The sequence below is a fragment of the Diabrotica undecimpunctata genome, chromosome 8 (genome assembly GCF_040954645.1).
Source record: "Diabrotica undecimpunctata isolate CICGRU chromosome 8, icDiaUnde3, whole genome shotgun sequence".
NCBI classification, from domain to species: Eukaryota; Metazoa; Arthropoda; class Insecta; order Coleoptera; family Chrysomelidae; genus Diabrotica; species Diabrotica undecimpunctata.
The window spans coordinates 30,734,725-30,761,974 of record NC_092810.1 but is presented as its reverse complement, the minus strand read 5'-3'; the positions used below and the strand labels follow the sequence as shown (position 1 = coordinate 30,761,974).

The 27,250-nt window shown below is 32.8% G+C and overlaps 2 protein-coding genes across 2 annotated transcripts; one reads left to right on the top strand and one right to left on the bottom strand.

The window, feature by feature from the left end:
- Positions 1-184: 184 nt before the first annotated feature.
- On the top strand, positions 185-15,220 carry LOC140447377 (ribosome biogenesis regulatory protein homolog). Its single transcript, XM_072539988.1, has 5 exons — positions 185-386; positions 447-936; positions 7,220-7,476; positions 7,737-7,905; positions 11,847-15,220. The coding sequence occupies exons 1-4, from the start codon at positions 247-249 to the stop codon at positions 7,864-7,866; spliced, it is 1,017 nt and encodes a 338-aa protein (XP_072396089.1). The 5' UTR covers positions 185-246; the 3' UTR covers positions 7,867-7,905; positions 11,847-15,220.
- LOC140447378 (uncharacterized) lies at positions 7,929-24,699 on the bottom strand. The gene is made up of 3 exons (XM_072539989.1): positions 24,534-24,699; positions 11,862-12,016; positions 7,929-8,304 (listed from the first exon to the last, which is right to left on the bottom strand). The coding sequence occupies exons 1-3, from the start codon at positions 24,694-24,696 to the stop codon at positions 8,155-8,157; spliced, it is 468 nt and encodes a 155-aa protein (XP_072396090.1). The 5' UTR covers positions 24,697-24,699; the 3' UTR covers positions 7,929-8,154.
- Positions 24,700-27,250: the final 2,551 nt, after the last annotated feature.

Below are 27,250 nucleotides of genomic sequence, written 5' to 3'. Positions count from 1 at the left end.
AACTACAATATATCTAAATTTCAGTTTCGCTTTTTTGAAATATAAAATAAATATTTAATAAATTATACTTTTGTATAAATAATAAAATTGGCAACATCTGAATGTCAGTTGGAATGTCATTTAGACATTCTGTCAAAGTGTCACCGTGTCATTCTAATCTAGGGAATTTTTTACCGTCATATTGTATACTCACGTGTAGCTTTCCTAAGTAAAAAGATAGGTTAGGCATTATTTTCTAAAAACAACATGGATGAATTGTTGGCAAATTCAGCCCTAGAGGCTGAAAAATTTAAGCCAACAACTGTAAATAAGCTTATTGATCTTAATTATGACTTAGGAACGCTTTTAGCAGAAGATACAAATGAGTTTGATACCAATTTATTAAGGTATGTATAAATACAGCATTGTTTAGTGTGGTGTGTGAGATATAATATTTTCTATTTTAGACGACAAAAGGAAGACTATTTGCTCAAGTTAGCTAGAGATAATACACAATTACTGTTAAATCAAATATGGGACTTACCTACAGAGCGTGTAGAAGAAGCTATTGTCGTGAAATTACCACTTCAAAAGACCTTATTACCTAGGATGAAACCAATACCTAAACCTAGAGCTCTAACGAAATGGGAACAGTTTGCTAAAGCGAAAGGTATACAGAAAAAGAAAAAATCCAAGTTATCATGGGATGAGCAACTTAAAAAGTGGGTTCCTTTATATGGATTTAAGCGAGCACAAGCCGAAAAAGAGAAAGATTGGGTTATAGAAGTTCCAGCCAATGCAGATCCAATGGAAGATCAATTCCAAAAGAAGGTACAAGCTAAAGGTGAGAGGGTGGCCAAAAATGAGTTGCAGAGGCTGAGGAATATTGCAAAAGCTAGAAAAATTAAAATCCCTCGAGTTGGTGTCACGAATCCTGAAGTTTCCACAGCTAAAGATGTAAGTATTTTAATAATTTACAAATCCGTAACAGGTTTTCTTTAGATTTATAAAAATAAAAGTTCACTTGTAACATATTTAATATTATGTGTACATGTATTTGTAATAAATATTGTATGACTAAAAATGTTACAAATCGATTATTATCTTCTAAAAACAAGCTATAACTTGACAATAAATGACTCATAGCTAGATTTAATTAGTGGGAATTAGTGATTTATTGAGAAGTATAATTTTTATGACATGTTAGACACGTCAGATGTAATTAATATAAAAAATAAAATAACATAACTTTCATTTTACTAAGAATTTCAAATTAAAAAATGTTTTTTTTTTAATTTGAAAATCATCTATATCAAGAAACATAATGAATGGAGACTTCTTCAAATTCTGAGATTTTTATAGAAGAAAAAGATATTTAATAAAAGTAATATATCCAGCTGCAAATGACATATTGTTCAGAAGTGGTTCTTTTTTTTTGAACACCAATAAAATTAAAACCAACACAAACAAAAATGGAAATGACAAAAGATAAATAATAGAGAGAATGTGCAAAGGACTGCCGCTATTCAATAGTCTAGCAATCACACTCTTGAGTCATAGTGTTTAGGCTTCTTTCCAGTTCAGCAAATCATATACCCATAATTCTGCAGGATGTGGGACTGTAAAATGTTCCAGATCGTGGTATTTATGATTGGAATCCCTTTTTTACTGTGGTGTAAGAGTTAGTTTGTGTTCAGACTTAAATGAATGTTTCCAACAATTTTTGTTACTCTATGTAAAATATGAACCTCATTTTGGTATTTAAATGATTATGTTTTTTTTTTGTATAATTTTAAGGTTAAATCATTTGTTATAAAAATATCAAGTATTATATAAAAATAATATTTGTTGTGTACAGTCAAAATCGTTTATAACGAACTTCAGGGGACTGATGGTTTTTGTACGTTGTAGCCAGTGTTCTCTGTAAGCGGTTCTATCGGTTATAATGAACAGGTTGCTATAAACGATATTACACTGGTAGGAACAGTTAGTTCGTTGTACCTAGGTTTATGACGCAAAAATGTGTTACTTTATCTATACTTATAATATGTTATAACATATTATACATAACATTTAACATATGTGTTTATTGTACTTACGTAAATCTAAATATGTACATACATATATGTATAATATGTATTGAAATAAGTGTTAGTAGTCAATAAAGTATGCCCATAATATAAAGACTTCTCAAAATCTTTGTATTATAAAAATGTAGGCATACATATACTATTTACTTTTAAAAAGACAAAGAAAAATACATACATTTATGTATTACAAAATATGTAAATACAACATTTTACCTGAATATTTAATGAAAAAAGTCTGTAATTTTTGTTTGTCGCCTTCCTTGAACTTCTGACAACATTTCTTCTGAAAAAAATTTTTTTCAAGTGATGTGGAAACAATCGATAATGATTCTTTCACACTCTGGGAAGTTTCAGCAGTCTGAATAAATGCTCTTATAGTGGAACAAGCAGCATACACTTCAGCAACAGTAGGGATTTTGTCGAAATCTTCCAATTCTTCATAAGCCTCATCAGGACTTTGTTTATCACTAGTTTGGTGACTCAGTACGATGTCAATATCTGACAGTTCTTCGCTCGTACTTATTTTATCATCCACTCGTACATAGTCATCTGCAGAGCAGTCAGAACTGAGAAGGGAAATGGCATCCTGCAAATGCGTTTGTACAATATCGTATGTGATTCCTGATGGTTGTAAGTCGTTAGTTAGGCCGGAAAAACGAAAACAATTGATGATCGTTTCCTTCTGCACAGATTCCCATGCCTTTGATATCATTAGTATAGCGTCGAGAATACTGGCTTTCGTATCGTCGTTATTCTCTCTCTTTTCGATGATTCTGTACACCAATTCTTTCCGAAAGACTTCTTATTACTCCTTGGTCCATGGGCTGCAGTACGGACGTACAATTTGGATTCAGGAAATTTGGAAAATTATGTGTTTCTTTTGTAAAAGTCCACTGACCCATTTTAATAAAGTCCTTTCAAAAATAGCCGACGTTATCCAGGCGTTTTTATTGAAATCGTAATCAACAGGGAGATTTTTCATGTTTTTAAAACAGCGCGGCATTTTACTTTTTCCTATCACCAAAAGCTTCCTTTTTATGAAGCCGGACATGTTGGCTGCAACAAGAACTGTAACTCGCTCTTTTGAGAATTTACCACCGGAACATTTCTCCCCTTTAAAGTTTAACGTGTGATCAGGTGTCACTCTAAAAAATAACCCCATCTCGTCAGCATTAAAAATTTCATCATAGCTATAGCCGGACCTGAGTGTAGGCCACACATTTTCAACTCAGTCATTTGTAATTGATCTGTCAACAACTGCTGACTCACCTGAAATTTTTCCATGGACACTACTGTGGCGAGCTCGGAAACGTTGAACCCAAGAAGCATTACAATTAAAATCCTTCTTCAAAATCACAGTGAAAGCGCCAGCCTTTACCTAAAGCATCGGCCCACTCACGGGTACATTGTTTGCGCGTTGTTATTTGAACCAATCGAGCAAAGCACTTTCAATGTCACTGTGATTTGATGACCGAACGCGTTTTCCTTTTTCACACTTATTAAATTGCATAATAATTTTCTCTCGCCTTTTCATCATAACAGAAATTGTTGAGTGTGACGTTTTAAATTCCTGGGCAATCGAACTCTCGGAATCACCGGAATCGACTCGGCAAATTATTCCAAACTGTTCCTCAATAGTAAATTGTTTCCGTGACATGTTTTCTATGAATGCTAGACACAACTGAATTCAAATTCAGAAACTCTTGGCTTGGTCCAAATGGTGTAAAATAACCAAAATTTTGTAATACAATGGACCCGTCTTGGGAGGTCTAAATGTCTAAAGGACAAGTAATTAAGTGTAGATGCCTGCCCGTATGTACTATAACCATAAATTAATAAATCCTTACTTCTCATTTCGTGGTACTAAATATCGGTAATACCTGTGAGAAATACAGCACTACAATGTCCATTTTCATAACTTTACAGGATAGCACTTTTAAACTTATTTATTAAGATGTGGAAACAATATTATATTGAACATTGTATCTACTGTCATTTACATCATGCGTTGGTTATAATTTTTTATTATTTATTTATTATACAATGTGTAAAAATGTCATACTTGAAAAAAATGGATGTTGTATCATCTGAGGTACAGATATGTACTTGAAATTGAACGCTGTAACCAATATTTTAACTGCTAGTGTTCCAAGAAATATGTTTGCTTTAACCGATTTGTTCATTATAAGCAATATAAATGCGTTTTTTGTATGTCATTTTATGGGACCTACTATTTTATTTGTTATATCCGATTGTACGTTATAGCCGGTGTCATTGTAAACGATTTTGACTGTATATCTAAAATAGACAAGGATTTAACTAAAATCTTTCTTTAGACCCAATTAGATCATAAGGTAGAACAGCATGATTCATAGAAATATTTAATAAATATGTTATTTACACCCTTAAAGAGAAAATGAAAATAATTCAGTTTATTTATTTGTTCAATAATGGAAATTCCCTGATTAATAGTAATACTGTGGGAATAGGGAAGAACTGATTTGTTAAATAATTATGGAAGTATAAAAGGTGAACCAAACAAAACAATTAATTCAATAAAAAATAAGATAATAAAGATAAGGACAAATAATAAAAATAAAACAATCTTTGAAGATCCCTAGTTTCTGAAAACTATATTAAATACTAATCTTCATCAGTATAAAAGTAAAATATTGAGCTGTCAATGACATATTATTCAGAAATAATTCTTTTGTTTGGAACATCAATAAAATTAAGACTAACACAAAGAAAAAGGGAATGGGAGGAAAAGCAAATATGTAAAGGACTTTGTTTATAATACAATAATAGGGGATTCCCTAAGAAATACTGTTAAAATTCTATTCACTTTTTCAAGAATATTGGCAGAAGAAACCTAATAAAGGTTTTCTGTGTTGTAGAGAAGAGTTACTTTGTGTTTGGACTTACATGAGCAAGTGCATTTTGTCTCACTTGCTTACAGTCTGACAGAGTTGGAGAAATTAATTCAAATGATGGAAACCACTTATTTTACAGGCTAGCTATTACTGTTCATATTTGGAAAAATGTAAGATCAAATCAAAACAAGCATTTTGGAGGCTGTTGAGATGAAGCAGATCTTGTTGAATCAGAGCTGAGAGGTTCTGCCTGATTTGATGTTATGAATAGAAATATATAACAAAAATTAAAAAAAAACTATCAGCAAATATTTTTTTATTTTATTTATTTAATACACGGGATACCTATTAACAGTTTAAATTACAATATAAAATATCACAGTTAGGATTCAAAACTTGTAATTACTTATAATATAAAATCAATATTAAATAGTTTAAAAAATGAGACTAAAAATCTGACATAAAAAAACAAAATATAACAAGAACAAGATTCAACAATTCCAATATACATATCACAAAGCAAGAGATCTTTTTAACTGAGTTAAAGTTATATTGAAAATATCAAAATCGAGAACATTTAATACTTTAATAGTCCTATGTATCTATCCAATGGGTTATAAATACCATAGGTTGTTCTGTGGAAAGGAATATTGAAAACATTGTGGTAAAGTAGAGCTTGATGGGGAATATTAAAGTTAATTTGGCTTAACAGGTTTGGACAATCAATAAATCCATGTATGATCTTATATATAAATATAGCTCCTGACTCCTCTTATATAAAGATAATTATTGTTGTTTGATATGGGAATAATCATGATTTTCAATCAGTAGTGGGGACATGGTAAGAGCACTATCTCAAAAGTTTATGCTGGACTCCTTCTATGGTATCAATATTGTTCTGAATATAGGGTGACCAAATAACTGAACAGTATTCCAAAATAGTTCTAACTAAACAACAATACACTAATCTTGTTGAATCAATGGAGAAATACTTGCAATTCCTAGTAAAAAAAACCAAGAAGTTTAGCCTGCTTTAGCTGCCTTTACTGAAATAGAGTTTATGTGGTCACAGAAAGTAAGTTTCTCATAGAAAATAACACTCAAATCCTGAATAGAAGAAACATAATTCAGTGGCTGATTATTAATAGTATAGCTTGTTCCAATTCTATTGACTTCTATTTTTTGACATTTAAGTGGAGTTTGTTCTGATTGCATCAATTTTGTGGTCAGTCTAAGTCATCTTGTAACAAGGCTTGATCTTTTAACACTCTCACTGCCAATGATATTTTAAATTTTTTCGTCATACTCCAAAACTATATTATTTTGTGAAACGCTGTAAGTGTACATTAATGTTACATGTGTGTCAATACAGAGTGCACATTAATGTTACAATTGGCGGCGAGAGTGTTAAGCTATCTATAACTTTCCAAAATTTCAAGTCATCTGCCAACATTACGACATTTGCTATTTAGGAAACAGGAAGTGATGTCATTAACAAAGATATTAAAAAGAAGTGGAGAATTGTGGCCTGCTTGAGGAACTCCAGATGTTACTGAGATACTGTCAGACAGATGACAACCTATCTTGACTCTTTGACTTCTCCCAGATGTAGAATTTTGAATCCATTCAACAAATCTGACATAAAAGCGAAATTAATTAATTTGTCCAAAAGTATTTCTACACGATCAAATGCTTTGGAAAAATCTGTATATATTGCATATACCTGTTTATGGTGTTCTATATGAGATAATATATCAGATTGATAGCAAACCAGGTTTGTTGCAGTGGATTTTTTGCTATGAAAACCATGTTGTGATTGAGCTATTAAGCCTTTACATAACCAAGAAAATTGCTTTGCTATAAGACAGTTGAAGAGCTTAGGGATTGTAGATTGTATACAAATGCTAAGATAATTTTCAATGTTGTCTTTCTTACCATTTTTAAATATAGAAATGACATAACTTTCTTTACATGAGTCTATCCATGGTTTCCAGAGGTCTATTAAACAATATAACAAATGGCATTACAAGGGTACAGACACTTTTAATAAAAATATTGCAGTAGATATATATATATATATATATATATATATATATATATATATATATATATATATATATATATATATATATATATATATATATATATATATATATATTACCCTGGAAATCATCTATTGTAACTGCAGTTTAGTTTATTGTACCAGAGATATGTAGTGCCTTTCAATTCCAGATTATTTATTTGTGTACTTTAATTTAATCATCTTATTTGTTCTAGTTACAAGCTGCAGTGACTATAGCAAAAGCGTCAACAGCAAGTTTAGGCAAGTTCCAGAGGGAATTGCCTAAGGAAAAAGAAGCAAGAGGAGTTTCAGCAATCACACCTGGAGCATCGAGAAAAAGGAAACTGGCACCAGTATCTGGTGATACAGAAAGGAAGGAAACTTTAGCTATTGTAGATTCAATTTTGAATAAGAGGCCTAAATTGGATATAGAAAAAGCTGTAGCGAGACATGTTAATACCGAAGTTGGAGGGTAAGTTGAGATTTACAAAATTTTCTCCTTTTGGGTAATATATCCAGATATTTTTAATGCTTGATAGTTTTGTTCTCCTTAGACTGTGTAATGATTGGTTAAAGAATCTTCTTGGTCTCTGAAATTGTTAAGCAGCTCTTTTCTGTTTATGTTTAAAGATATTCCAATATATTAAGATCAATCAATGAAAAAGTGCTGTCGAAAGATGCATTAACAGTTTTTAAAGATAAACATTCACATTTGTCTGCTTTATTTTTCAGAAGTTCGCATCAAGGAAGATCAGAGAGCAGGAAGTCAAACTCTAAAGGAAAAAGTAATTCTAAGAAACCAAAAGGCAAGAGTGGACAAAGGAAAGGTGGTAAAACTGGAGGTGGTAGGAAGAGACGTTGATAGTGTTTGTTATTGTTTAATGCTGTGTATATAATTTAGGTAAGTTTACATTGTTGAGAATATTAAAAGCTATTATAGCACATTTACAGTTTTCGATATTGGTGTCTATAATAGTCATTCAAAATCCATTGTAAGTCTGGATTATTTAATTTGTTGTGTCAATACAATAGTGAAGATAACAAATTGTTTTTGCAATTCTTCAAAAAAAAATCAATACACTCAAACTACAAAAATAAAACATTCATTTTTATAAATATTTTAATAAAATACAAAATAAAGCATCAACATTTAAGGATGGTCCCAACCAAGTTTAGGATCTGATGCAACTGCCATATAGATTAGGGCTCCTTGTCCTGGCAGAGGTTTAACAGCAATGTAGGTGCGATTATCTTGGGACCATTTGCTGGTAAATGTCAGTTCTTGTTTTTCATCATCTTCCTAGAAATGATAACAATATTATGAGTTTGTGAAGATTGTGAGAAACATCTATGACGGAGTAAAAAGTAGTGTTAGAACAGTTCACACTCATAACACTTCGTTAGTGTTGGATCAAATCACAAAGAAACTACAGGGTAACACTTCCTAATGCTTAATGTATGCTGATGATGTAGTGTTAGTAGGAAATCCTTCTCCTCATTCCTTGGGTCCTTTTCAGGATGTCTTGACACTCTAAATATTAGTAGCTTGCTGTTTCTATTGGCTGCAATCTTGTGCCAGATGGACAGCTTTATGTAGGAATTTTCCCACCAGAGTCTTCATTTGGTCTGCTCATCTTATTCTAAATACTGAAAGGTATTTAGAACATCAACCGGAACAGTATTTGGAATGTTTATTTAAATATGTCATTCCTACAAATAAAATGATAGCTTCGGATTGTGAAAATTAATAAATGAATACTTTATTTTCTTTTAGACAAACATACACACAACGCAAAAGTCTAAGGATATTTTAATAATTTGACAATACCAATGACAGAAATTTCATGACCATATAAATATGCTTGTACTATAATGGTTGATACAGACACTCACTTCTTATCAAAAAAAAAAATTGTAAAACTGATAGCAATAGAATAGAATAGAAAAAAGCTTTATTCTCAGGATTCACAAGTTACACACAAATATACATTGTCAATAGAGAGAATGGTGTCAATTATAATTTGTAATGGTTGTAACAACCTACACTTAACATAAAAGTAATATTAAAATATAAGGATAATAACAGTGACATTTAGATTCAGATAAGAGCCCTCAGTCTCCCTGCAGGTCAGCTTGAAGGTATTCTTCCACTTTGTACGGTTCAAGGTGTATATATCAATACGTGTTTTAGAATGTTTTTTATAAGGGACAAATAAATCGACATTTTTATGTTTTGTTTATTTTTAATTTTAGTCACTTTATACCATTCTTGCTTAATAGCTGAGTTAAAGATATTGTCTTTTTACCATGCAACGACAACATTTAATGTTGGACGAGATGAATAGAGCCGTGGGCCTCCTTCAAGCTGGTATGCGACAAACGCAAGTTGCTGACCAGCTGGGTGTCTCCCAAAGCGTCGTAAGTCGTTTGTGGCGTCGGTTTAGAGATACTGGGAGTTTAGCCGAGCAACATCCAGGACGTGGTCGCTCTACAACCGTCACTCAAGACCGATATTTAATTTTAAATGCCAGAAGGCAGCCAACAATCACAGCACCCTAGCTGGTTAATGAATTACAGCTTGCACATAATGTAACAATTAGGAGCAGTACTGTGAGGAATCGTCTCTATGAAGCCAATCTTCGTAGTCGGCGACCACTGAGATGTCCACCTCTATCTAGAGGCAATCACGCTGCAAGATTAACCTGGTGTTAAGAGTTTCAGAATTGGACTGACAATGACTGGGCCACAGTTTTGTTTAGTGACGAGTCTAGATATGGATTTCATCCAGGTTCTCGTCGGACAAGAGTTTGGAGACGACCCGGAAATGGAGAACGATTACGACATCTTCGGAATATTTGGACACTATTCTTGAACCTGTTGTGCGCCCGTTTGCTGCTGCTGTTGGAGAAAATTTTTACTTTATGCATGATAACGCTCGACCACATGTTGCGCATATTGTAACAAACTGGTTGGATCACCGGACTTGAATCCCATTGAGCATGTATGGGACATGCTCCAACGAAGAATTACTCCACATATGGGCAATATCTACAATGAGTTTCAATTAAAAGAGCTTCTGAGAGAACAATGGACACCAATACCTCAAGCAGACATTAACAATGTGATTCGGAGCATGAACAGTAGATGTAGAGCTGTGATAAACCAACGTGGTGGCCATACTTTATTTTAAGTTTATATTTCGTATTTTTGACATTTTATGGTGGTATGTGAAACATGGGTGATTTGCAATATATTTTTTTCGCTTCAATTTTCTGTTTTGTTTTTGCAATTTATGGTTTTTGACATATTAAACAAAATTTAAACTACAAATTTTGTATTACTTTTTTTAAGTTGATTACAGATAAACAAAATACCTCTATTTATAAAAATATCCCTAAACTTTTGCGTTGTGTGTAGTTTATGTAGAATTGGTCAGTTAATTAAATAAAACAGAGACACTAAACAAACTAACAATAAAAAGAGTAGGTAACATTTAAAATTGAAGAAATTCTTCAGTTCAATAGAAAATGTATGCAGTTAAAAATTCGCTTACATGCTCTTACATAATTTTATATGCATTGGTAATCTGTTAATTATACTAGGAGATCTGAAATATATATTTCCCCTGCATATTGGGGCACATAAGGTATCTTTATATCTAGTATTAAATATATATTAATTTATATCTAAGTTATGAACTTGCCCATTAGTTTTATAATTTTCTTCTTCGCCTTTCTCTTTATAAGCAATTCTGCTTGTTCATTGGCGGATTAATACCTCTATGGAAGGTTGTCACTCCATCTTTTGCATGGTCGTCTGATACTTCTTTTGCCAATTGGTGACTTATCTCTTGCTATTTTGAAGACACAGGTCTCTTCCATCCTGCTTATATATTCCATTCTTTTTTGTATTTTGTGTCCATTCATTTATACACAGTGTGTTACATTTTCTTCTAATGTCTTCACTTCTCTTTCAATCTCTCAGCGTATTACCTGTACCTCTCATCTCTGCCGTTTTCAGTAGCCTTTGCGTTGCAGCTGTGTCAGGTCTTGTTTCTGAGACATATGTCATTATTGGTCTTACACTGGCATTATAAATTCATCTCGGTGTTAATCTGTTTCACCATATAGTATTATTAAGGCATCCTGTCAGCTATTTGCTTTTTGTACTTAATCTCTCACTTTTTTGTCCAGGTCTTCATAGCTGGGAAGTGTAATTCCCAGGTATTTTATTTCCATTACTTGTTCAATACTGATGCCATCAATTTCTATTTTACATCTGGTTGGTTCTTTGCTGACTACTATTGTTTTAGTTTTCTAAGATGAGATTGTCATATTAAATTATTTTACTCTTATGTTAAATCTGTGGACCAGTCTTTGCAGACTATCTTCATCTTGGGTTATCAATATTGCGTCATCTGTGTAACAGAGTATTTTTATTTCTTTGTTTCCCATTCTGTATCCTCTTGCTATGTTAAGGCTTTTGATGATTTCATTCATGATTAAATTGAAATTAGGGTTTAATAAATCAAGTGGAAGGAAGCGAGTGGTGCGTTGTGTGACAGAAAAATTCTAAAAAATCTGAAAGGAAAATTCTATTTAACTGCCATACCTGTGATGGACAGAACAGAATGTTGGACAGTAAAAAAGAAGGAGTAGCAATGAATGGTAAATGGATAAGTAGAGTGACAAAAAAGGAGAAAATTTACAACAATACGAAGAATTGCTGATTCCAAGTTGCTGGAATACTGTTTTAAGTAATTTATTATTATAAGTCATATATTAAAAAAATCAAAAAGAATAATTACTTTTGTTGAAAATAAAATTATTGTATCTTTTGCAGATTAAGGACACTTACCGGATCAACAGTGGGAAATTCGGCCTCCTTTTCAGCGGCTCGATGAATTATACGAAGCATGTATTTAAAAAAGGCATTTCGGTTTTTTTTAACCACAGGATCGTCAGACTTTAAATTACACAATTTTTGGATCCACTTTTTGCAAATATGTCTATCTAAAAACAATTAGTAATGTATACAAAGCCTGACAAATCAGTGGCAATCATACAGACATATTTATTAGATGATGAGGAACTTCGGTCGTGACCATAGGTGGTATTAATAATTTTTTTGTATATAATTCTTCCAATATCTTCGTTTTACAATAATAAAACATGGTTTTTGTTTTTATATATTTTGTAAATAATACAGGTTATATTATACGAATATAGGTTAGGTTTAAAGTGAGTGTGCCATGGACATATAATACAAAGAGACTGAATGTTGCAATACAGGCCCGTTCCCTTAGTGCAACAGAGAAAACTGACGCAAAGCAGTCTCTGCATCTCTTTTTAATGGGCCGAATTTATCGACCACGTGACCTAAATAAGAAATGGGAAGGTAACCTGACCCATTAGAAAGAGATGGAGGGACTGCATTGCGTCAGTTTTCTCTGTCGCACTGTATTGTAGCGATCCGTCTATTTGTATTATATGTCTATGGAGTAGCAGTTTAACCACTCTTCGATTTCACCTAAGTAAGAGGTCTATTGTGGCTTAGTAAGGATATAATAAGGTTTTTAATATAATTTTGTCCAAATTGGTATTTTTAAAAATCTCATAAGGGAAAGTTTATATTGGGACTTTAGCATATGTCGTGAGAATCACATCAGTGAAAACCTAATTTAGGAATCATTGACTATTGGAAGGACTATAATACAAGTTTTTTGTTTTTGTGTTTCGGATTGCTACTTCAAAGATCACAGGCAAGTCTACACATATTTTAATGTATTTAAAGTAAGTTTTTGTAGAATTCATGTGATAATAATTTTTGAAAATGCTCTAATATCAATATCTAAAAAAGTGTGCAGCATTAACCGAACTGAGTGTTGAGACTTTTGCTGAAGATAGGTTAATCTTTGTATAGGGGAAGCCGGGGCCTAATGAGCACCCTAAGGACATTGGGTAATTTTGATCTTGTTCGTGGTAATATGGAAATTATTTTAGTTCTATATAGTTACATATTTATTATTTTTTATTACAAAATACAATTTTAACCTAAAACTCACTTAACAATAAAAAAAATAATAAAAAATGTCAAGTTAACAAAAATTCATTATGCCCCGGGTATGGGGCACAATGAGCACAGCATTTAAGAAAAGTTTTGCTTATTTCTGGCACTGTTCACAAATATATTTACACTCATCGTCGTCGTCCTCTTCTCCAGCGCAGGAGCAATGAGCCCATTTTTCGCATACACAACAACTTACCCACCCTTCAGTTGATTGCAAGTATGAGTATCCACAGTATAGACAATCTACATCGGAAACGTCACTTTCCGAGTCATCTTCAACAGTTTTTTGTTTTTTCACATTGGTTTTAGACCTTTTGGCTTCTTTTTTTGTGTTTACGTTTTCTGTTTTGTTTTCTTTTTCATCCTCATCATTCTTAAACACTTTTCGTTTTTTAGATTCAGCGTTAGAATTTCTAGCCTCTTTAATTTGAGTTGACTCCATGAGCTCGTTCTTGTAGGGCGATTCTGTTAAAATAGCTGTCTTTCCCCGATTTCTTGTCTGCCTTTGTTTCTCTGTAGTCTTTGGAATGGGTAAAATTTGCTGTGGAGAAGCAAACACAAATTTAGTTGGCTTATCGTTTTGATAAGGTAAATCGTGAAAAGGCAATCTGCTTGACATCCCAGGCTGTGGGGAGTGCCTTATGTTTTGGGAAGGTAAGTCTGAAGAAGGTGATCTGTTTGACGGTCCAGGTTGTGGAGAGTGCCTTATGCTTTGTGAAGGTGGCGTGTTCTGCCGAGGCTCCATAATTCCAGCATTTTGCGACTGTTCTATATTTGTAGTATCCGCTGCCACAAAATCAGCATCCACAAAAATATTTGGGTTAGGTGGCCATATCCCGGTAGCTTTAAAACCATTTATAGCTATTGACATTGTTCCCGCTCGAATAAATGCCTTTCCAAAAAGTTCAGTCACTTGGTACTGAGTAACTACTCGACCTGGATTCAACCTTAACCAATTTTTTATTTCGTCAGCGTAATAGACACTTAATGGTTTCATGAAGCTTACATCTAGTGGCTGGAGTTTATGGGTACAATGAGGTGGAAAACACAACAGAACTATACCATGCTGTCTTGCAAGGTCAATAAGTTTTAAATTTTTTGTGTGCGTAAAATGGCCATCTAACAGTAACAACACAATATTTTCTTTTGAAACTCTTGACCATGCTACGAATTTTTTAAACCATTTAACAAACAAATCACCTTGTATCCAGCCTGAATCATTACACTCAGCCCAAGACCCTGGTGGTGCGCCATCTAACAGTTCCGGCTTCATTCGTTTCCTTGGAAAAATAAAAAGTGGAGGCATGAATGAACCATCTGCACCCATATGGGTGCAGATGCAGTAGAACAATTCTTTTGATTTAAGTTACATTAATGTAATAACTAAACTCACCTTTTGATCGTAGAGCTGTAACAATTTTAAAAACTAATCACTGATTGCCGTAGTATACTAAACAATATCATACAAAATTATATCACGTGTACAAAGAGATATCTATTACAAATAACGACCGCAGCGAACGGTTGATTCGTCTAAACTGAGTTGCCTGTTACGGGCACGCGCCTTTTACATTATGCTAGAGAGGTGTTGCCAAACTGCATTGGAAATTTTCCAAATTTAAGGAATTGTTCATCATGCCCCGGTGCTCATTTTGCCCCGGCTTCCCCTAATATTCAGAATAATAACACTAGAGTGTGATTTATTCAACTAAATTTTAACTTGATTCTGGTAACAATATAGTTTTGTGGGTTTCACTTCAGTTGAGATGATTTACATAAAAAAATAAAACTCAAATTAAATATTTAAGTAGCAATCCAGTTTATTGAATGATTTGACAGCTTCAGAAATATTAAATATTTTGTTTAATAGTATATCTCGAGGCTTGATTTTTTTTTCCTATGTCGCTTATGCATCTATGGTCAGGACTCAAAAAATTATAAGACTCAATTTGTATTCATTTTGATATTTATAAAAAAAATTCAAAATTTTCCGTTAAATTTAGATTAAATTTTCAAAGGACTGAAATGTCTATTGTAAAAAACGTCGGATAATAATGTAAAGTCTACATAATTAGAATAAGAAATGTTAATTTTTTAAAAATGCAGTTGTTAAAATCTTAAAATGAAATAAATGCTATAAACCAATATATGTTTAGTTTCTTTTCTGCCCATTCTTTATGACTTTTTAAATTTGAATTTTGGAGGATATAGCAGATAAACAGATGATAATAATATTTCGAAGATTTTAAATTCTAGGAGCAAAATTATACGAGAAGAAGAAGAAAAATATCAAGAACAAATACAATATCCTATAGTAGAGAAGTTAAATGAGGTAATAGAGGTACTAATATCCGAGGAAATGAAGTGATAGCCAGGGCCGTTCCTGGCGGGTATGCAATGAATGCCCCGCACGCAGGCGCTAAATTTTAGGGGCGCCAAATATTTGGTTACCATTACAAAAATATTCTCACTTCTAAAACAAAAAAAGTCAGTGTTCAGTACTTCCCCGGTAAGCGCTAAAGCAATCACTTCATCCGATCGCTATTCCCTATTATAATAATAAAATTACTAATTAAATTACCACCCTACAATTTTATTAGTGTCAGCACACGAAGCGCCGTCTAATGCCGCTCGCCGCGTTTGAGTAAAGAATGTACTATTGATAAAGAGCAACAAAAATAGTATGAAATTGAAAAACAGCGATGGCGTGGAATCATTAAAAGAATGATTTGTATTATGCAGTATTTACCTGGCCAAAATTTAGCTTTTACGGGTGACAGTACGAATTTTTATGAGACTAATAATGGCAATTTTTTGAAATTAGTTGAAATGATTGCTAAATTCGATCCAATTATGATGGAACACCTGAGCAATATTCGAAGGTCTAAAGGGTTGTGCCGAAATATGCCTCATTACCTGAGCAATCACTTCCAAAATGAATTAATTCATTTATTTTCAAGAAATATTCAGAAAGAAATTCTGAGTTGCCTCAGAACAGCAAAATATTACTCAATTATTTTGGATGAATCTCCAGATGCTAGCCATGTTGAGCAGCTGACGGTCATAATTCGCTTCGTTTATTGTTCTCCATATGAAGTCGAAATTAGAGAACACTTTCTGGGTTTTTTCAAAGTTTTAAATACTAGAGGAGAAGAAATTTTTTAAATGAAGAAATATCAAAATTTGAAATAAACCTTGATGACATGAGACGTCGACAATGGGGCAAATATGTCTGGCAAGCATGTGGGCCTTCAAGCTCAAATTCTAAAAATTAATCCGAGAGCAATGTTTTTGCCTTGTTCAGCTCACACTTTTAATTTAACTGTCAACGATGCAGCTAAAATTTCATATGAGACTAGTTTTTTTTTTTCAATTATTCAGGAGTTCAATTTTTTTTCTGCTTCACCCTACAGATGGGACATTTTAAAAAGGAATGTACCAAACTCAACTTTAAAATCAGTAAGTGAAACACGATGGGAAAGCAGAGTCAAAGCCATTCGCCCTCTTAGGTTTCAATTCCTCGAAATTTGTAAAAGTTTACATGACTTGGTGGAAGATAATTCAAGAGATATGAACACGAAACATTCAGCAAGGTCACCATTAGACAAAATTAAAACGTTCAAATTCATTTTTTCTATTATAATTTGGCATGATGTGTTAACAAAAGTTAATATAGTAAGTAAAATGGTCCAGAATCCAAATACAACTTTAAATAAATGCCATACAGAAATAAAACATCTTATTATTTATTTCACTGAAAAAAGGTCAGACAAACATTTCGAGATTTTCAGGAATGAGGCTGTAGCAGAAGCAGAAAAAAGTGATGTAGAGCAAACATTTCCATTATTAAGACAAAGAAAGACGAAGCTTCAATTTTCGTATGAAGGTACAGATGAAACAGTATTCGATCGAAAACAAAAATTTAAGATCAGTTTTTATTTTCAAATTTTGGATACAACAATTCAATCCCTACAAAGACGCTTTGGGGGAATAGATAAGTGCCACGATTTATTTGGATTTTTGGGTAATTTTCAAAATCTAGATTCTGATCTGATTAAAAGATCATGTATGGATGTGGATTTAGCTTTACAAATTCAACATGAAGGAAACGTATGCAAAGATATTGATGATCTTGATTTGCATAATGAAATTCTGTCATACAAAGTTCTTAACCCAATCACAGACTCTAGCAAAATTTCGGATTCACCCATAGATATTTTAAATTATATAACAAAGAAAAATTTACAATCCTTGTTTCCAAATCTATTTATAGCCTTGAGAATATTCCTGACCCTTCCAATTTCGGTGGCATCTGGCGAAGAAGTTTTTCAAAGCTAAAGCTCATAAAAAATTATTTAAGAATGTCAATGTGCCAAAAAAATCTATCAGATTTGGCAGTCATTTCAATTGAAAATAAAATTTATGAAGCCATTGATCACAATGAAATGATAAATGAGCTTGCATCTGTGAAAGCACGACGTGTCATGTTGTAATTCCAATATTTGTTATTTAATTATTTTTCACTTGGTATATATGTATTATTTAATAAAGTTTTTTTGCATTGAGAGTATCTCCTTTCCGTTATTGTTTCATGTTATATTGCAGAATGCCTTATTAATTTGCGAATTGAGTGTTTTCTTTCTTACTGTTAACTTACATAATAATATTGTTTTAAAATGACCTTTTTTCTTCATTTAATTTTGAAAATAAAACCTTTTTTTCAAACATGGTTCGTTTTATTTTTCTTTTTACATTCATATCGTATTTTCAATCATATCACAAGAACATGTTATGATATAGGTATCTTAAAAACATAATATGGGGGCGCACAAAAAATCCTGCACGCAGGCGCTCACTACCCTAGGAACGGGCCTGGTGATAGCAGAAATATATAAAACCAGAACAGAAAAGAAATATCTCAAGAAGTCTTTTCTAGTTTTAAACCAATGGTTAAGAAATATAACTGGAAGATAACTAACACTGCGGAGGTGGTAAAGATAAGCAAAATTAGGGAAATTCACTTCGAACCGAAGAATCCTTATAAAGTTTATTTTACCTACCGTTTTGCAGAAAATTACAAAGAACTACATCGCAATATCAAAATTACGTAAGCCCCAAGAATATAAACTACCACGTTTATATTAAGGTCTTTTACCAATTGACATTAAAAAATTATATTGTCTATTAAGTTTATGTAAAGCCAATTTGATACCAGCAATGTACCATAGGTTTTATAACTCCCTGCGGCCTACTAGTGTCTACCAGAGTGCTCTACAAATCAAGACACTGGTTTCGAATCTGAACAATAGTGTATTATACTGAGAAATTGGTTGTTAATTATTATTGTAATTAGTGCCATAATGCCATTATAAACAAATTGCTAAAAATAAAATAATTGTTAATTTTATTTGTTTTATTATTGTAGTTTTTATAAATAAAATGTTTGTCAACGAAGACTGTAGTCACTCATTCAAAATCCAAAATCGAATATCTTTATGAAATTTATATTCGTTTGCAATAATTCTGATTGCACAAATAATTACTAAGTGAAAAAATGAAAAACGTAGTAGTGATAATTAAAAAATTACAGAAAGTCTGTATTTCAATTATCTCGGAATGAGCGATCTTGAGTTACGACAGTTTTCGTTGGAGGGTCGATATATCATTTACAACCGAACTAACTTGTACTAATAAAAATAAGGTACCAAACGTTCGAGATACATCAACAGCAGAAACTTCTACATGCACCAAAGGTGTAAGTTCATCATTAAGTACGTCTGTTAAGAAAAAAATACCAAAGAAAAAAATCTGGGAAGGGACAGACAAAAGGGATCCAAGTGTTTGGAAAACGAAGAAACTGTCTGGCCAAGAATATACTAGTAAACCTAGAAAATTAACCAAAATGAGAGAATTGGGACCTGGATGTAACGATAAATGTACTTTTGGACATTTTTAACATGTTTTGGACACTTTTAACATAACAGGTATGTGGCTAATTACGCTATTAAAAAAAATTGATAGTCAGGAAGGTGGAGGCTTTATATCTGGAGATATGCCTGGTCGCCATAACAACCTCACTACGCAAGAAAAGAACAACTAAGATGTATTTTGATGAGTCTTTAACGCTTCCCAAATTGTATTCACTGTATAAAGAATTGATGTTAGAGAATCACCCATGCGGTAAGCCAGCCACCAAAAGTCAGTATAGACATATATTCAATACTGAGTTTCATATCTGCTTTTTGCACCGAAACAAATCAGTGTTTCACTTATAATCTACATAACACTAAAGTAGAGAAAGACCAAATAGAAAAGGAATATGCTTTACATATTGCAAACGTACGGATGTGAATCTAGGATCCTAAGGACAAATATTTAAATTTTAAATGAGCTAAAAGTCAGCAAACGGCTATCAAGCAAAGTTCATCTGAAAAAATTAAAATACTTTGACATTTTATGAGAGTAGACACAGAAAACATGGAAAGACTTAGGAAAAGTCCTAAGGAAATTACCCAAGGAAAGATAGAAGAGTACAAGGAAGATCTCCAACAAGATGGATCGATCAAATTACAGGCATATGCAAAAAAAATATGCATGAGTTAAAAGAAATGACCAGAGGCAGAGATCTTTGGAGACGGACAATCCACATCACGATGACCACCAAACTCCCTCCGGGGGTCAGGATTGAAGAGAGAGAGAGAGAGATATTGCAAACAAATGTGTTGCACGTGAAGCCAAAAATCGTGATAGAGGTTTCTAAGAAAACAACAACGGTTGTAACTGCCTGCTTTGATTTACAAAAAATATTAACTACACTCCAATCAGAGGTATCATTGTTTTATTATAAAAGGAAGTTTTAAGTGTATAATCTTTGATATTGGATCTGAGGAAGGTTGTTATGTAAATATTATAAACTCTTATAATTTGTAAATGATCATTTTGTAATAAATAAATCTAACAGATATTATTTTATTTACTTCTTGTTAGTATGTATAATGTGAATTCTTAGATACTTGTATGAGTAAAAAAAATCTTAAGGTAAAATCAATAAAGAACTAATATCTTTATTTTGATATACAGGGTCTTTCAAAAAGGTACCTGTCATAAATTAAATCACGCATTACAGAGACAAAAATAAATTGATTGAAGTCAACTTACCTTAGTACAAAAGTGTACACAAAAAAGTTACGGCTCTTTGAAGTTACAAAATAAAAGTTTTTTTTGCATTATCTCCCAAACTACTTGGCATTTTGTAATAAAAATGGACACGTTACTTTCTTGTTCTGAAAGCATTTTTCATACAAAAGAAACAACAAAATCTAAGCGCAGAGAAAATTTTTAAGGGGGGTATTCAGCCCTAAATCACCCAAACTTTTGAGTACGTTCAAATCAAATGAATTTTGTGGCATCATTAGTTTAACACATTATTTTTAAAACTTTCTTGACTCTTATCACTTTTTCAAAAAACTAGTTTATTCCTGTTTGGCCATAAAATTACAATTAGTTTCTACGGATACAATAATTTCAAACAGTTCCATCAGCAGCCGCAAGGCGTTATGCAGTAAAATACCCCAATCGAAATACACCCGATAGACGATTATTTCTGACCATTGATCGTCATTTATGGGAAACGTGTACATTCCAACAGCAAGTTGCTGGCATAATAACGAGCACATTTGGGCCGACGAAAATCCTCACGCCAAAAAAACGACTCATCACCAAAGGACTTTCAAAGTTAATGTTTGGGCAGGAATTGTGGATAACAATCTAATAGGCCCAGTATTTCTTCCCAACAATTTAAATGGTGATAATTATTTGCAGTTCTTGGCAAACGATTTACTTACAAGACTATTTGGAAGAAGTGAATATTGCAATAAGGCAAAATATGTGGTTTCTACAAGATGGCGCTCCACCGCATTACAGTAATGAAGTCCGGGAATATCTTTGCAAGCAATATCCTGGTCGGTGGATTGGAAGGGGTCGTGACGCACCTATTTCTTGGCCACCCAGAAGTCCAGGTCTTAACCCCATGGACTTTTGCTTGACAATGTTCTTGATAATGTTCTTTCACAAACTGGGGGTTTATGAAAGAGAAAGTGTATTCTGTAACAATAGAGGACGAACAACAATTGAGGGTTAGAATAATTGAAGCTGCAAATCAATTTCGTCAGAAAAATATGATTTTTCAGCGCATTCGGTTTTCCTTATTAAAACGATATCACGACTTAAATGTATTGAAGAAAATGGGGGTCATTTTGAACATTTATTGTAATATCATATTTATAGAGGTTATAGACATTTTTTGTACTTATTAATTCATTTAAGCCATTTATTTAGTTGCACGTAATTTTTTAAAGGTTAATGAAAAGGGCCATAACTCAATAAAAACTGTTTTTTGAAAAGTGATAAGAGGCAACAATTTTTTAAAAATAATGTGTTAAACGATTTGAACGTACTCAAAAGTTTGGGGGGATTTAAGGCTGCACACCCCCCTTAAAATTTTTCTGTGCGCTTCGATTTTGTTGTTTCTTTTGTATGAAAAATGCTTTCAGAACAAGAAAGGAACGTGTCCATTTTTATTACAAAATTTCAAGTAGTTTAGAAGATAATGCAAAAAAACAATTTTTATTTTGTAACTTCAAAGGACTGTAACTTTTTTTGTGTACACTTTTGTACTAAGGTAAGTTGGATTCAATCAATTTATTTTTGTCCCCGGAATGTGTGATTTAATTTATGACATACCTTTTTGAAACACCCTGTATACTCATTAGTTACCATTTATATGCACCTAATCAAAGAAACATACTTTGTTGAAATATCATTGTGTAAATCACTTACAATGATCTTTATCTAAAATTCTTGAAAAACTTGGTATTGTAACTTGCTCTAAATCAGGACCTGTAATTTTAACAACTTCTAAACTAAGCAAAAGTGAGTTACAATGTTTTTCATATCAGGTGTCGATAACAAAATATTCCGAAAACGGTACACAGTATCGAGTTTTACCAAGAGTACCTTTTTGGTGTAAAATTGTATGATGTTTAAGTTCACTTGGTATTTTGATTCTTAATTCTACCCTTAAAAAAGTTATGTTGAATAATACGTGGTAATAACCTTGTAATTAGCGCCCTGTATGAGAGTCAGATATAAAAACAAATTTATGGACGTATCAGCTTCCAAAACATATTCGTAAAAAATTTCATTATAATGTTGTCAATAGTTTCGACAAAATCGTAAAAAATGTGTACCTAACATTTTTTTTTTCAGTGGTTACTTTTCATATGTTCCCCCAGTCCGATATCATGCTTTTGGCTGTGCGTCTTGCTATGCTAACGACAGATTCTGGGCCTATGAATATTTCTTTTGCCCCTCCCCTGGCATCCTGGCAAATATTTTCGTTACCTGCAATTACAGTATGTCCAAGCATCCAGAGAAAACTTATTTTGTTACCTTTTTTGATCTAAATTAGATTCGGAAGACAGTTTCAAATGAATTTGGAGTCAATTCGATTTGATTCCGATGCCTTTAATGCCACCTGGCGACGCGATATAATTTTTATATATTTGTCCCTGTAGTTTCCCTTTATTTATTAGTTCCTGTGGACACATCTCTATAGTATAAATTTCTACTTGGAAGCCTTGGTTTCCCTTTATACACCTTAGCTCCGTCTCCTTCATCATTTTTAGAGCCATCTGTATATCAGCCATTAGAATTTCCTGTTATTCTTCGCTTTCCTTTATGAAAATCCCTTATCGCTCATCACTTTCACAAGTTTCACGTGACCCTGTATAAACGCTGTCTTCACTAATTTTTTTTGTTATAGATCGCAAGACATGATCTCCTTTTTCAGGGACATAAAAATTTATTATTATGCCATAATATATAGAATAGAACAGAATGGATAGAATGAGCATCTACCTGCTGCTTTAACTCCAACAAATGGTCGGGTTCTGGCACCTGTACCATAACCAAATTTTTAACGCGTTTTTTGTAGAGTCCAGTGTAAAGTCTTTTATGTGTTTTTATCAAAGAAATATTTTAACCTAAAGAAATAGCTTAAAGGAAAATTGTTGATTTTTCTACCAAAATAAGATCTTTCCTAAGTAGTGGTACTTTTTAAAAACTTGACCATAGCTCGGAAGATGGCTTTGTAAGCCGAAAGCGCTCAGTTAGGAAATAAATGTTTACACATTTCAAAACTACTTTTCTTTTCCTCTTACAATTATTATTACTTGCCTCGTTTGTTCAGACAACACTTTGCCTTCAAATCTTGGTTGAAAATTCATTACGAAATAATAATAATGAGGTGGAGTCTAATATCAAAAAGAGCAAGTTTTTAACCAGTAGTCTGGATAGAAACAGTCACTCTAAAAAAGACAGGTGGCAGATTGGCCAAATAGGTTATTAAAATGTAATGCAAATGGGCAAAAACGAAGGGACGAGTGACAACCAACACAGTGGTCGATGACGTAAACAAAATTAGATGAAAGCGGTACATAGTAGTTGACAATAATCGGAGTTCTATGTTCAGTAGTGGACGTTTGTGACTCCATGATGATACTGATTTATCTGTTATTATTGAAATAATGTATGTATCTTCTTCATGTGCCTTGTCCGTTCCGAACGTTGGCAATCAACATGGCTATTCTGACTTTGTTTACGGCAGATCTGAATAGTTCAGCAGATGACAATCCGAACCATTGCCGCAAGTTTTGGAGCCACGAGTGTCTTCTCCTCCCTGGACCCCTTCTGCTGTCTATTTTCCCTTGAACGATCAGTTGTAGTACTCTATATTTATTATGTCTCATAACGTGACCCAAGTATTCCAACTTTCTTTTCTTTATACTTATTCCTACCTCTCTCTCTTTACCTATCCGGCGTAGTACCTCTTCGTTGGTCACGTGCTCAGTCCAGGATATACGTAATATACGTCGGTAAGCCCACATTTCGAAGGCCTCTAATTTTTTCATCAATGTTGCGGTCATTGTCCACGCCTCCATTCCATATAACAAAACCGGGAATACATAACATTTCAGAAGTCGAATTTTGAGAGGTAGGGTGAGGCTTTTAGAGGTGAAAATTTGCTTCATGCTAGTGAACGATGCTCTTGCCTTTTCTACTCTTATACGTATTTTCTTCGCTTTATCAAAATTTGAGTTAACTGTTGTTCCCAAGTAGATGTACGAATCCACGTGTTCAATTCTTTCAGTGTCTAATATCAGTTGCTGTGGTGGTTGTTGGGTTTTGCTTACTAATATATGTAATTATATAGGTACATACTAATGTATGTATATAATACAAAATTAAACGAAAAAAAACATGGATCAGAAATTCCTTGAAGTAGATAATAGTAATACTTTATAAAATTGTTTATAAAGACGATAAAATTTAAGATAGAGAAATAATATACTGAAAGGATACGAAAATACCTGTATATTCGGACGTATACTTTGAATATACCTTTTTTTAATCCCATTGCTTCCACTAACGGTTTCGCCAGCTGCAAATTATTGAAGAATTCTTCATCGTAGATATCAGTTTGCGCTTTATTAATCGCCTCAGACATGTTTCGACTGGAATTTAGGTCTGTATGACATTTGTCAAAAATCGATACTAACGACATGTAATAATCATCAAAATAGATTGGATGTCTAGGCCGTTTGACATCGATTGGCATGGGCGTATCAAATACTTTGAATGGGTTACTAATTAGAAATAATTAAAATCTAAATCGTCCTAAAATTTGTAATACATTTTGACTGCATTATGGATTTCGCATATATATATATATATACATATATATATATATATATATATATATATATATATATATATATATATATATATATATATATATATATATAAGAAAAAAGAAGTACTTGTGACTCGTTTGGAACAAATATATAACTGTTTTGGATGGGTTGGAGTCAATAATAATATTATTGACTCCAACCCATCCAAAACAGTTATATATTATATATATATATATATATATATATATATATATATATATATATATATAAATATATATATATATATATATATATATATATATATATATATATAAATATATATATATATATATATATATATATATATATATATATATATATATATATATATAGAAATATTAAGTATTATGAATAGAGAATATAAGTATAATGTAGATCTCTTAAACAAGAAAAAAGTGAAGCATATAAGTGACTGCAACAGAACGAGATTAACTCTGGAAGACTATGAACGCCTTCGACGAGAAGAAAAAAAGCAGGATGGGATTGGGAGCACGGATTTTTAAATAGAAATCCCTGTATAAGTACCAGAAAAAACTTCATTAGCTAGAGCCCAAGCGTTTAATAAACCAAAAATTATGGAATTTTTTTTTAACGTTGACAAAGGTTATTGACGACAATAATAATCTGTCTCCAAGCCAAATCTGAAATGTGGATAAAAGTGGCTTCTCTACTGTACATTCCAGATCTTCAAATGTATTCGCAACAAAAGGGCTCAACCAGGTTGGCAAGTGAGGAGAGAGGTATTCATTTTACAGTGATGTGCCATGAATGCGATTGGGATTTGTTCCTCCTGGTACCATATATCCAAGGAAAAAAATGAAACAAGATCTCTTAGACCACGTTTGGCCAGGTTGCTTGGGATTGTGCAAGAAAATGGATGGGTTAATGGAGATTTGTTTCTAAAATAGCTCATACTGTTTCGTGAAATCATCATTGACCTCGAAAGTGCTTTTATTAGTTGATGGGTATGGAAGTCATAAGAACTTAGATTGCAATTTGTAAAACAAAATAGTAGTATTCTATTTTGCCTTCGGCCTTACAGCACGCATCGTTTACAACCAATGGACGTAAGCGTTTATGGACCTTTAACCATTTATTATGATCAGAAAATTCAGAAGTGGTTGCGATCAAATCTAGGTCGAGCTGTGACGCAATCAGGTAGGGGAGTTATTTTATAATGCATACAAAAAAGCAGCTACAATAGAAAATGTTTTGAGTGGTTTTTTTTAAACAGACATTTTAACCGCTAAACAAGGATATATTTCCTGATTATGCTTTCGCTAATGCTAAAACTACAAATATTGTAAATAATGACGAAAATGACTTGCCAAATGAAGTCACTGAACTTGAAGAACCAGCTAAAAAGGCAGCCTCTTCTTCAAAATCCAGGCAAATCAAAGGAGAATGGCCTAAGAAAAAAACGAAAAAGAGGGAAAACAGGTGTTTTAAATAGCTCACCAGCTATTGCAGCAGTACAACTTGCACAGACAAAAAAGAAAGACGATAGATGCTTAGGAAGAAAAATGAAACGAAAAGTGAGAACGATAGCGGATCTGCGTGATGGAATATCTGTAAACGGAAGAATAGTAAATAACATAAGATTCGCTGATGACACCGATATAATGGCAGACACCCTGGAATCGCTACAAGAATTGGTAAATAGAATTAACGATTATTGCATTAGATACGGACTAAAAATTATTAAGAGAAAAACTAAATTTATGATTGTCTCAAAAACGCAACATGGAAATGAAAGATTAATGATAGAGCAAACCCAAATAGAAAAAGTAGAGACATACAAATATCTGGGAACCTGGGTTGATGACAAAAATGACCAAAGCAGATAAATCAAAGTCCGAATTGAAACTGCAAGGCAAGCATTTGTGAAAATGAAGACAATGCTTACCAACAGAGACCTTCAGTTGCATCTCAGATTGAGGGCTCTAAGATGTTACATATTTTCTATCTTACTATACGGAATGGAAGCTTGGACATTGAAGAAACAACACATAAGAAAAATAGAAGCGTTCGAAATGTGGTGTTACAGAAGGATATTAAAAATTCAGTGGGTTCAAAGGATTACCAATGCTGAAGTACTACGACGTCTAAATAAGGAGTTAGAAATTATGAACAGCATAAAAAGAAGAAAACTAGAGTATTTGGGTCACATAACCAGAGGAGAAAAATATGAGCTGTTGAGAATTATTATGCAAGGAAGGATCCAAGGAAGAAGAAGCATAGGAAGAAGGCGCATCTCCTGGCTGAGGAACCTTAGAGAATGGTTTAACTGTAGTTGACTACAATTTTTCAGAGCAGCAGCCAACAAAGTGACCATAGCCGTTATGATATCCAACCTCCGATAGGAGATGGAACTTTAAGAAGAAG

Bases quoted from the DNA above. Each gene is read 5' to 3' on its own strand.
- LOC140447377 (XM_072539988.1), top strand. From the start codon at position 247: ATGGATGAATTGTTGGCAAATTCAGCCCTAGAGGCTGAAAAATTTAAG. The intron at 387-446 runs GTATGTATAAAT...TTTCTATTTTAG, and splicing joins TTTGATACCAATTTATTAAG to ACGACAAAAGGAAGACTATT. The intron at 937-7,219 runs GTAAGTATTTTA...TATTTGTTCTAG, and splicing joins AAGTTTCCACAGCTAAAGAT to TTACAAGCTGCAGTGACTAT.
- LOC140447378 (XM_072539989.1), bottom strand. From the start codon at position 24,696: ATGTCGTTAGTATCGATTTTTGACAAATGTCATACAGACCTAAATTCC. The intron at 12,017-24,533 runs GTATATTCAAAG...AATTGTTTTTAG, and splicing joins AGCAATGGGATTAAAAAAAG to ATAGACATATTTGCAAAAAG. The intron at 8,305-11,861 runs GTAAGTGTCCTT...TATCATTTCTAG, and splicing joins AATTTCCCACTGTTGATCCG to GAAGATGATGAAAAACAAGA.